The 12,951-nt window shown below is 40.4% G+C and overlaps 1 protein-coding gene across 1 annotated transcript in view; it reads right to left on the reverse strand.

Moving 5' to 3' along the window:
* The window catches only part of LOC143437355 (uncharacterized), a 40,302-nt gene that overhangs the window by 11,261 nt on the left and 16,090 nt on the right, over positions 1-12,951 (reverse strand). The window contains exon 5 of the mRNA XM_076922148.1: positions 10,756-10,954. Within this exon, the coding sequence (XP_076778263.1) occupies positions 10,756-10,954 (199 nt within the window). The remainder of the gene's footprint in view (positions 1-10,755; positions 10,955-12,951) is intronic.

The following is a 12,951-nucleotide window of genomic DNA, read 5'->3' on the forward strand; positions in this document are numbered from 1 at the left end:
GACCATCTAACGATCTAAGAGTACTTCTCACTAATAAGCTGTGTCCTTCACTACACTAACCATGCCTGCTCCCTGATTTAAATGTGATGTAGGAGCAGCAGGTACCTGCTCTTCATGCAGTCTGATGAAGCAAACAGCTGCCTCAAGTTATATCCTTTTGTGAAGGGCTATGGAATATTGTCCAACTCATAATAGATGCACACTTCACCTTATAAAACATAACCCATGTTAATAATGATGCTAGGAGTATTTCCTCAAAATTTAATTCTTCATATATTACACAAGGTTGTAATAGAAGAGAATCAGTGGTTGAATATGAACTTGTAATGGGTTGTCCAAAATTCCTCAATATTTTTTTACCAAACTGCTGGCCTTATGTATCCGCCTGTGGCCATGAATCATCTGGGTCCACCTGAAAGTGGGGCTGGGAATGAAAGGGGACGGAGGGTGAGAAGAGATGAAGCCAAGACAAAGTTCTCTGATCAAGGCTCCAAACTTTAATGTTCACCTCTCAATTTAAAGGGGGAGGCCCAACCCCACACCCCTACATCAGCTGAAGATGGGTGGGATAATCTAAAATCCATTCTTGAGATATCTCAAGGCAAGCCCAGGGGCAGTTCTGCTTCTGTGTTCTGTGAAGCTAAGGTGGGTAAATCCACCTAGATCCTATCACTTGGTCTGTTGTGGGAAACAAGGTCTCTCAGGCCTGCTCATGGCTGGGGAAGGGCACAGCCTTACAAGAAGGCCAAAAATATCAGTCTTCTAACACCCAATACAAAGCATGACATTGGTTTTTAGGTGGTACTCTTGCCTGCTTTCTCCCTATAATATGCATAATACTGCCCTAATTATGTTCTTAACTACATCCTTAATCAAAATTATGATGGTTCTTACAGTCTGGCTTTTGTGTATTGTGGACGTTAATTGACTCACATAACAGAATACTTCCATGTGTGCTGCCTTCCATGACTGTCTTATTTGGAGAATCTTTGTCACCTCTTTTGTTTGATTTTGTCCCCTTAGAAGGACTCTTCTCTGAGGCACCATAACTGCTGCTCTTTCTATATCACCCCTTTGGTCAGTTTAACAATCTAGAAGGATCCATTTTACAAACACCAAAAAGGACAGATATCCCCTCAAAGGTGACTGCAGTGCCAGCCCACTCATATTCATCTTGTCACAGCATCACCAGAGATGGATTCATGGAAAGACAGGAGAATTTGTGAGAAACCTGAAGACTGGGAAAGGCTAAAAACTACATGACTGGCATAATTAGCAGGAACCAATCAAGGGGGCAAAACCATCTGACAACCATGATGGGTATACTAACTTTTTTTCCTCTGTAAGGTGTATTAGTTATCGATACGTAGCTTAACTCTGCAGTTGTACCTTGACTGGCTGTTTACAAGATGGGTTGTCATAGGATGTTTGCTCAAATGGACTTCATTCACTCTCTAAAACAGAATTGATTGGGCTTTACAAACCCATCTTTTGTGCCTGAGGTCCTTATTATTGAAAGATGCTCCTGTTCAACCACAAGCCATGTATGGCAGTAGAAAAGGTACTTTGTCCAAAGACCTACCTCATTATCTGTTACTGCAGATCCTAATATCAGTTGCACTTACTCTGAGACAGAATACTAGTGGAAGTTGCCTGTCCCCCTGTGCATGCCACTTATAGATAAGATAGACAATGCCCACCTGCCCTTCCTTTCCTGCCTCATTCCTGTGTCTCAGCCCCACTTGGGCAGACAGTCCCTGTTCAACCACATGCTTTACCTGCCAGGACACAAGGTAAGCTTTCTATAGATCTACCACACTGTCTGTTATCCCAGATGCAATGATCACAGTTTCCCCTAGCACTGTACTAAACACCAGAGGCAGCTTTACCTCTGTCCTGACTATGTCTGCCTGTGGATGCTAAGATCATCTCTTCCTGCCCACCTCTTCTCCCTGTTCCCAACATTACCCAGCATTTCCTCTTGAGGATACCCACCAAACAGGCCAGTAAAAAAGGCAAAACTCAAGCAAATTTTTCTGTAAATCCAGACATCAAACAGTAACCCAGGAACAAAATTTCTACCCAAGCAAAACAAATCCAGAAATCAGTACCTAAATCAAAAATCACTTCAAACCCAGGGGAATAGACACCAGCATAGGAATATAATAAATAATAACCGGGAAAACATATCACCAAAAAGCTATCCTAACACAGCAGGTCCTGAGAAATAAAAACATGCAACAGATATGGTACAAAAGATGTTGTTTAGCCTGGTGGTGGTGGCACACACCATTAATCCCAGCACTTGGGCAGCAGAGGCAGGGGGATTTCTGAGTTCAAGGCCAGCCTGGTCTAAAGAGTGAGTTCCAGGACAGCCAGGCTTACATTGAGAAACCCTGTCTCAAAAAACAAAAAAAAAAAAAAAAAAAAAAAAAAAAGACATTGTTTGGAAGAAGGGAGATGAGTGAGAACCTGGAGAAGGCATTGAGGCAGGAAAGAGGACCTGCAGACAGGCAGACAGGCAGACAGACAGGGAGAAGAGAGAGAGAGAGACCTGAGAGTAAAAAAAGAGAATAGAGATGGGCATGTGCAGAGAACAGAGACAGGGAACAAACATAGATAGCAGCTGTAGCTGGTTTTCCATGTATATAACAAGCACATGTGACAACAATAGCAGGTGATGGAGGCAGGAAATGACTTAAGCAGTTGCTAAGTCCCTAAGAGCAGAGCATTGAAATTGCCTGTGAACTGACAACTACAGAGATAAGGTTCACCCAGGGAACAGGAAAGGAAGAGAGAGTCTCAGATATTAAGGATGAATAAAACAAAATGGATACATCAGTCAAAAAGTGTGGATACTAAAAGTTTCCTGGCAATAAGCAACCAGGAATTCTTCAGCATGTGAGAAGGCAAAAACTACAGATAAATGAAAAAGAAGAATTTCAGCCCAAAAGTCTAGAAAATATTTTCAATGAAATCATAAAGAAAAAATTTCCTAAACCAAAGAGTATGCCTGTTAATGTACAAGAAGCATCCAAAAAACTCAACAGATTGGAGAAAAAAAGTTCCTTAACCATATAATAATCAAACACTAAACATAAAAAATAAAGCAATATAAAAAAACTACAACAGAAAAAAATTAACAAAAACTAAACAAAACAAAAACAAGTAATGTATAGAAACTGATCTATTAGATTTATGCCTGTCTTCTTAAAAACAGGTTTTGTTTGTTCATTTGATTGTTTGTTTGTTTTTTTTTTGAGACAGGGTTTCTCTCTGTAGCCCTGGCTGTCCTGGAACTCACTCTGTAGACCAGGCTGGGTTCAAACTCAGAAATCCACCTGCCTCTGCCTCTGCCTTCCAAGTGCTGCGATTAAAGGCATGAGCCACCACTGCCCAGCTATGCCTGTCTTCTTAATGTATTCTACAAAAGACAAAATAGTTTGGACACGTGTACTGCAGAGTCAGAGAAATCACACATTTCTACAAGAAAGCAACTGGTCCAAATGTTTTGTGCAGATTCAGAATCAGCCATGACAGTGATGTTACTCAGAGGTCACCTCCTGATCACCAGGGACCTCACAGGTGGTCACATCTGGCTGATCCTTCCCATGCAGCCCCAGAGAAGACCCAGCACCCCAGCTCCCACTGCTCAGCCACCTGCCCCTACCCAATGTGGGCAGTGATCCTGTGCTCACCATGACTCGATTTCAGAGCTTCCCTGAGGTCTCCACACAGCACCAACAGCAGAGCTCAGAGCAAGGCACAGACGACCATTCAAGCCTACACAGGCCCAGTGAACATTCAGAATGGCACCCGGAAGAACACACCTCCTTGTCTGATTGGCAGGTCTGCCTGAAAGCCTCGATTGGCCAGTGTGTCTTACCACTCCTGAAGGTTAAAGTGTGCTTCCCATGCAGGGCCAGACCTTTTCCAAATCTTAGAAGTTTGTACTCCATTAGCATGTATACATATCCTTTAGAAGGAATCTCACCCCACCCTGCCCTGGGGAAGAACCCAGCATTCCAGCTCTGGCTGTTCAGCCTCCTGCTCCTCCCATCTGAGAGCAATGATCCTGCACCTACCAGGACCTGACTCCAGACCTTACCTGAGCTTTCCTCACAGTACTTGCCTTCTTCTTCCTGTAATCAAGGTGAACACCTTCCATAGCCCAGTACTCAGTGTGCAGTAGAGGTGTCAATCTGACCCACAAGAGGAAGGATATCCTGGTTATTTCTTAGCATTCTGTCTAAACTCCACCATAATTTCCTGGCAACTGCCAGGTAAGCTCCCCCCCCCATGTTTACCTGGAAACAGCCAGATAGGCCTGACCCACTGGAAATGTAGTTACTTGCCCCTTCCTCTCTTTTGATCTCTTGCCCTTTTGTTCTCTCTTTCTCTGGCCCTCTTGGGCTCTTCCCTTCCCCATTCTCTCTCCACATGCTCATGCCTGGCCTCTACTTCTCTACTCTGCCACTCTCTGCTTTTCTATGGCTCTACTACCCTCTTAACTCTCCTCCCCATGTCCTAGATAAACTATATTCTATTCTATACAGTCTTGTGGCCAGTTGCTCCTGGGGAAGAGCTGTCTCAGTGTGAGGCATGGTCCCTCCAGGGGAAGAAATATCTCAGCAGGAGGCATGAGCCTGCTGAGACAACCCCTTCACCCACACCTCCCCTCACACCCATAGAACATATTCCATCTGTCTTTAAAGAGAGGTAACTATGGGGAGGAGGATACCTGGCTGTCATCAGATAACTGTGAGGTAGAGTTTTAGACAGAATGCTAACACCATTAACACTAAAGAGGGATTTTAGGAAACAAGAGACTTATTTTGTGGCTTCATGCTGGGCTCAGGGAAACTGCAGCTCCCTTGCACCAGATGACAGGTATCAGTCAACCCTGAAGAAAAGCCAGAGACATAAGGGAAAAACAGTTGAGCACTATTGGTAGCCAGCATATTTTCATTAGTAGAAAAGTGGAGAAAAAACAACAGTTCTATTAGTACACATTCTGTAGATAAACATAGCTCAAATCATAGAGAGAATGAATCTTTGTATATAGAAAGATTATTTAATAGAATGTCCCAGTAAAGGCTGTTGGACAAGGTAAATTAGAAAATCAAGGGCTGGTTGATTTTATGCTGCAGGATATTACACCTGATCTTTAGTGTATACCAGAATTCTGAAGAGATAAGTGCTTACTAATACCAGTTTTAAAACACAAATAAACAAACAAATCACCTTTGCTTTGTAAAAAAAAAAAAAGCTGGGCAAGTACAAAAAACAAAACACCACCCTGTTCAATGTTTTTTTATATATGTGGGTTGTCAAAAGAATCTGTAGCCCAGATTAAAGGTGGATCTGAACATCTCAAAAGAGCAGGATTAATAAAGGGTTTTTCACTTGTGAAGTTGTAATTCAGAAATATGCCACACAGCAAGCAGGGTTTGAGTTAGGGTTAGGGGATTAGACAGTTGTGGTTAGGATTAGAATAAGGGTTTGTAGAATTAGGTTTAAGAGGTTAGGAAATTAAGAGGTGAGGGTTAGGATAGGGTTAGGCTCAGCGTTAAGGTTAAGGTGGCCACCATTATTCTTGATGGTCCCCCTGAATGAATATTAATCCCTATTACACAAAGAAGAAATATCAGGCCTACAAGGTATTCATTTCATATCTTAATGGTTTGTTTTATTCTTATTCTGATAGCTTCTCTCTTACTTAGAGAAAGGTTTCTCAAAAGAACCTAAAGTTTTCCCAGCCATTTGCCTCTAAAACTAGCATACTAACAAAGGAAGCAAAAACTTTGATATTCACAGAACCCCACAGATAATCAAATGATAAGTTGCCAAGAGCCAGACAGCCTGCTGCCAGCAAAGAACACTTATCCTACCCTATGCTCGGTCTTACTGTCAGCTATTACTGCAGTTAATTTTCCTCTGAGATAAAATGCCCTCAGTACTCTTCTGCTCTAGACATGTCTGGATTACTTTCTGCCCAACCTAAAAATATGCTTACTAAAGATTTCTATGTGAAGGTTTCACTTGACAATGAAAATTCTGAAAAAGGAATCCCAGATAAGCAATAAACACAAGTTCATGGCTTATTAAAAATTACCATTTTATTACTTATGTATAAACTATACACATAAGATCATGGTTTGTTATTCACATCATGTACTTCATAGCAAATGATTTACAAGTAAATTAAACTTCTTAACTTGACCCTAGTTCATATTGTTTCATGTTTCATTCCTAAAAATATAATGCATGTTCCTAACCAGAAAAGAACAAATGGCTGTGATAGTGTAGACCACACAACCCACATTCTGTATCATTTGACATAGAGGAAAACAAAAAATCAAATGTGATTGGGAGAAAAATATAGCTGTAACTTGGCACGGGACTTTGTGGTTTTGACTTTTGGAAGCTATTTAACTTTCTGGCTCGTGGTGGGGCCGAGGCTGGGGTATTGCAGCTAAGTTTCTGAGTATAATTTTGTGGCCCTGATTTATTAGCAGTGATTTGATTACAATGAATTTTTATGATTTGCCTTGTCCTGTGGTTGAGTTGTGTTGGATCTCAGTGGACAACATGATGTAAAGGCTTTAGCACAGTATGTAACCACTGTCCACTATGAATAGTTTCATAATGATGATGACTACAGAGGTGTGCAAAGTCTTCATTATACTGAACGTGTCCATTAAGACTCTGTGGGTGTGTCCTGAGTCACAGAGGGTGTGTTTAAGACTCACAGGCGTGTCCTGAGACACAGGGTGCATGGTTAGCACTCAGGAGGAAAGTCCAGAGTCACAGGGGGCATGCTTAATACTCAGGGGCATGTCCTGAGTCACAGGAGGCATGCATAAGACTCAGGGGGCTGTGTCCTGAGACACAGGGTGCATGCTTAGACTCTAGCACATATTCTTTCATGATAATGAAGACTAGAGAATTGTGCAAATGCTTGACCATATTAAATACACTCACAGGGTTCCTGTCTTAGTGTTTCCATTGCTATGAAGAGAAATCATGAACAAGGCAACTTCTATAAAAGCAACAGTTTAGTTGGGACTGGCTTACAGTTTCAGAGATTTATACCTATTTTGTCATAGCAGGAAGTAAGGCAGGCATGAAAGAAAACATGATGCTGGTGAAGAAAATGAGAGTTCTGCATCTTGATCCAAAGGCATCCAGAAAGAGACTGTCTGCCAGGGAGCTAGTAGGAGGGCCCATTCTGCAGCGTCTGGAACTTCAAAGCCTTCAGTGATGCCGTTCCTCCAAGGCCATATCTTATAATAACTTCCTCCCACTCCCTGAGCCAAGCATATTTATACTACCACATTTTACTGCCTGCCCCCCTTATGATTGTGTATACACATGATTGTACGGAGACCATAGTTAAAAATAGTATAATATAAAATATGTGAGGTTCAAATTTAAAAGTCCCTATCATGTATAGAAGTCTCATAAATGTTAAAATTCCAAAGTTCAAAGTCTCTTCTGAGATCATTTCAATCATGTAACCATGATCTCCTATACTTTCAAAAAAATAGCACATAATATCCATCCAAATTTACAGGACATAGGTCACCATTCCTAATCACCATTTTGAAGAAATACTGTGCCAAAAGAAGACCAAAAGCCAGCAAGGAAATCTCCAAACTCTGCATCCCCAAGTCTGATGTCAAAGTGTTCTTCAGATCTCCAACTCCTTTCTTCCCTGCTCACTGCAGCACAATTCTTCCTCTATGGCTGATTATATTTCCTGAAAGTAGTTTTCCTGAGAAGGTATCCCACAGCTCAGGAATCTAAAACTCTTGGGGTCTCCAAAGTAACTTCAAAATTACAGCTTCTTGTTCCAGTATCTGGGATCCACAGGTCATCTTCTGCCCTCCTCAAAAGAAGCTGGGTCTCTCTCCAGCTCTTCCCTCTATAGGACACTAGGTTCTGCTTGACTCCACTCAACTGCTGCTGCTGTTCTTTCTGCTCATCCCACAGGACTGACATCTTCAATATATCAGGTACTTCCATGACAAACAGTCTTCATTGCGTTCCTCTCATGGTCCCTTCATGGTGCCAAGCCTTATCTGCACTGCAAGAAACATCCATGCCTTAAAACCTGTGCCACCTGGGTGAGTCTTACCCAGGACTGAGTCAAGCTACACCACAAGGGACAACCTTGGCTACCTCTGGAATACAACTTCTTCCTCCTCTTTGAAAACACCAGAAGATTTCACCTCAGTGATGCTTGTTTCTTTTTCATCCCCACTAATTTTTAACTACAGCCAACCAGCATCAATTGTCTCAGTCGTCCCTTCTATTCTTGCATCTAAAAGCAGAGCCACATGGACAAAACAGCTGAGTTCCTCTGATTGCTGGGGCTGGAACATGGCCCCTTCGATTACATCATCACCAGCTTTCTATTTTTCAACAACTTCACTGCCTAAGCTCAGCTGTCCTTGAACTTGCTCTGTAGATGAACCTTGAACTCAGATCTGCATGACTCTGTCTCATGAATGCTGGGTAATACGTGTGTAACACTTTGCCCATACCTAAGCTTTTAATTACCAAAAACTTGTTCTGTACCAGAATGGCTTGAATCAGAGATCTGCTTGATGTTCATCTTCTGGGATTTAAGGTGTTTACCACCATGCCTGGACCTAAGTATATCCTATATCCTTTTAGATTTTAAATTGAAAACCCAGTATAGTAATCACAATTCATCAATTGTCAATCTGACACATACTTGTATCTCCTTATGTCCACATAAAAACAATAAACCAGTTAATAGTAATGCCTAACATTATACAGTTGTCATCCATACAACTTCTCATCCATATGTTTAGGTGGATGGAATCCTTCCATTATATCACCATTTCTTTAATACCATTGTGTATCTTTGATCACAGGATTTAGCTTCATTCAACTTCCTGGTGAAATTTTCTTTTTGAAGCTAACATTTCATATTTTTCCTTTCTAAGGTTTCTAAGCATGATCAAAACAATCACCATGAGAGTAAACACAGGCCAAAAACTATGCTTGGCTTTTCTGAGACTTCCTTTGTCAATGCAATTAACAAAATAAACCTCTTTACCTTCAGATGAGAGCAAAAGACAGCAACATTCTTCAGCAAAACATTATAAAAACTACATATAAAGTTCAAACTACACTTAGTACATATGTGTTCTACTAGCATGGCCCATGAAGTTCCACTTAATGCATGTACAAACCCAAAGTCTAAAAATCCACATTGCTTCCAACAAAAGCATGGTCAGGCCTACCAATAAGAATACTTAAGTCTGGGGTACCAACTTCTGTCTCAGATAGAATTTCCGTTGCTAAGAAGAGACACTGTGACCAAGGCAACTGTTTTAAAGGCAAATAGTCAATTAGGTCTGTCTTACACTTTCAAATGTTTAGTTCATTACCAACATAGAAAGAAGAATGTCAGCATGCAGGCAGCCATGGTGTTGGAGAAGGAACTGAGAGTTCTGCATTTTCATGAAAAGACAGTCAGGAAGAGACTGTGTTCCAGCAAAATAGTAGGAGACTCTATTTTGTACTGGCTGGAGCTCCAAAGACCCCCACTCTAGGAATTCACTTCTTTCAAAACAGTAACATCTAACTAGGCCAAACATACTAATATTGTCACTTCTTAGGGACAAACATGTTCAAATCACCACAGTTTATTCCTACTATGAATTCTTTCATGCATTTAAATACGATTAGGACATGCAGACGCTTTACCACATTGATTACTTTCAGAAGGTTTCTCTCCAGTATGTGTTGATGTTTGTATTCAGAGAATACTGTGGCATATAAAGGATTTTCCAACTTGAGAACATTCACAAGATTTCTGTCCAATTTGTGGTCTTTTATGTCTTTGGAGTCTATAGTGATGAGCACAGGCTTCTCCACGTCTGTTATATTCATAAGGTTTCTCTAAAAAGTGTGTTACTTGGAGTATTTGGAGAGTACATTGTCATGCAAAGACTGTACCTCATTCATGGCATTCATGCAGTTTCTCTACAGTATGTGTTCTTTTATGTATCTGGCGATGCCTGTGACGTGCAAGGGCTTAGCACCTTGATGACACTGAGTCACTCTCTTGAATGTGCTCTATTATGTAATCACAGATAAAAGTGAATTGTCAGTTTTTCCACAGTGATTACATTAATGAGGCTTCTCTCCAGTGTGATTTCTTTGTGTATGTGTAAAGAACTCTGACATGCAAAGGCTTTACCACATTGTTAATACTCAAGCAGGTTTCTCTCTGGTACGTGATCTCTCCTGTCACTGCAGATGATTGTGACTTGCAAATGCTTTACAACACTGATTACATTCATGAGATTTCTCTCCTGTACCTGTTCTTTTATAATAATGGAGATGCTAACGTTGTGAAAAGTCTTTACCATGTTGATCACATTCATGAGGTTTCTTCCAATATGGGATCTTTTATGTTTTCAAGATTAGTGGGACATGCAAAGGCTTTAGCACAATGATTACATTCATAGTTCTATCCAATATGGTTTTTTTATGGTTTTGGGAAAAATCCTTATGAAAAGGCTTTTACCACACGGATTACATTCACAGGTTTGTTTCCAGTATGGGTTCTTTTATGGTTTTAGAGACAAAAACATTGTGAAAAGGCTTTTACTATATTAATTACATTCATAAAGTTTCTCTCCAGTATGTGATCATTTAGGTCTTTGGAACCATTTTACTTATAAATGGGTTTTTCCCCATTGATTACATAACTAAGGTTTCTCTCTGGTATGTGTTCTTTTATGATGTTGGAGATGACTTTGTTGTGTAAAGCCTTTACCACATTGATTACATTCATAAGGTTTCTCTCTGGTATGTGTTCTTTTATGATATTGGAGATGACTGTGACTTGAAAAGGCTTTACTACTTTTGTTACATTCATAAGGTTTCTCTCCAGTATAACTTTTTTCATGTCTGCAACAATAATGGACACATGTGAAACTTTTACCACATTCATTAGCCTGGTCAATCCTTTTACAAATATGAATATATTTTATGGTTGGTCTAATAACAAAGAACACTCAGATCTTAAGGTTTTATCACTTTGATGTTCATGGTTGTACTTGCTCACTGTGGGTTGTTTTACCTCTTTGAATATACCTGTGATGGTAAGAGCACTTATTACATGGCTCACATTTATAACATCTTTTTTTCTATATGAGATTTCTATATGACGTATTTCACATGTCAAAAGAAATATGGGACAACTCAGAGTACTAAACCACTGATTGCATTCTTAGATATTTTTGTAGTGTGCATCAACACCACAGCAGCACTGTGAACCAGGATTGTGGGAATCCTGGTTCAGCTCAGGCTGATGCCCACAGAAGAACCAGCCTAGGACACAGTGTGAGTTCCACATATGCTGTCATCCATAAGTCTCCTTTAGGTTTGAGCCCCAGATTAGAGTTTGAACAACTTAAATGGGGACAGGACCTTGCAAGTTTAGTCACTGAGGGAGATGGAGATTTGCAGAGCAAAACTGTCTCCTGGTCCATAATGTGTGATCTACAAGATAGATTTCAGAGATGCATCAATGCCACAGCTCTCACATATACAAAAGACAGAGAACAGAAATACAGAAAATGTTAAGAAAACATCACCTAACAGCACTGTGGTTACTGTTCTTACATGAACGTCTCTGCTGAGCTCATCTTACCTCAGAATAAGGCTGCTTTTCTTACTGAGTACAGTGGTCCAGAGGAAAGCCACAGGTGCTTTTCTGTAGGACCAGAAAGAAGTGCATAGCACCTCCTCCTGAATGCTGTGTGTCTCAAGGTTGTGACATCCATGTAGAAGATTCCATAGTTTATACTTTATTTTACTTTATGTATGTGAGTGTTTTGTTGGTTACTTGTCTGTGGTCAGTACCTGCAGTGGTCAGAAGAGGGCATTAGATCCCTTGGGATTGCAATTACAGCAGGTGAATTATTACCATGTGGTTTCTGGGAATGCAACCTGTGTCATCTGTAACAACAACTAATGCTCATAACTAAGTCATTTCTGTACTTATTATATTTTCCATTTAAAACTAATTTTATGCATTTGAATTAGAATATAATAGATCACTTCCTGTATCCTTACTTTTTTACATTTCTCTAATATGTATTCCTAATAATGACAAATGAGGTGGGAGGCTTGGTAAAAACATCTTAGCTCAGTAAGCTGCCATCATTTTCTTAACTAGATGCAAAATATCTATCACGGTGTTTTGAAAAATAATCAAAACAAACAAAAAGGGCACATTCAAAAACGGGGTATGAAACTGAGTGGAGGTTTTTCAGAAAAAATATAAATAGCTAAGGGTTTTGTCTGGCTCTTCAATTCTAAATACACACACACACACACACACACACACTTATATACACCTTGACTGTACAACTAAACTGCTAGCTCCTTAGAAATTTGTTCTTTTTTTTTTTTTTTTTTTTTTTTTTTTGGTTTTTCGAAACAGGGTTTCTCTGCATAGCTTTGGCTATTCTGGAACTCACTCTCTAGACCAGGCTGGCTTCAAACTCAGAAATTAATTCTGCCTCTCCCTCCTAAGTGCTGGCATTAAAGGCGTGAGCCACCACTGCCCAGCTAGAAATCTTTTTCTATATAGATAGTCTACCTTTCTCTTGAGCTCATCGAAACCCTTATTGGCTCCTCTGCTATCTTTCCTCAAACCCTGTTTCATCTGTGTCCTGCAATTTCTTATCCCTCTGCTTCCACAATGCTCCTCTATGCTAGAGATAGAGTCTGAAGAGATTGTCCATCAAGAGGGCGCTCAAATGTCTAATTGCTACAAAAGAAGGCACTAACTAGGTCTCTCAGTAAAGCCTTGGCAGGCTGAAACAGGTCATTATCAGGGTAGAAGGGCTCCAAGCAATTTTCATTACAATAGGCAACAACTTTCCATTCTTTTGC

This window comes from Arvicanthis niloticus, chromosome Y, assembly GCF_011762505.2.
Source record: "Arvicanthis niloticus isolate mArvNil1 chromosome Y, mArvNil1.pat.X, whole genome shotgun sequence".
NCBI lineage: Eukaryota > Metazoa > Chordata > Mammalia > Rodentia > Muridae > Arvicanthis > Arvicanthis niloticus.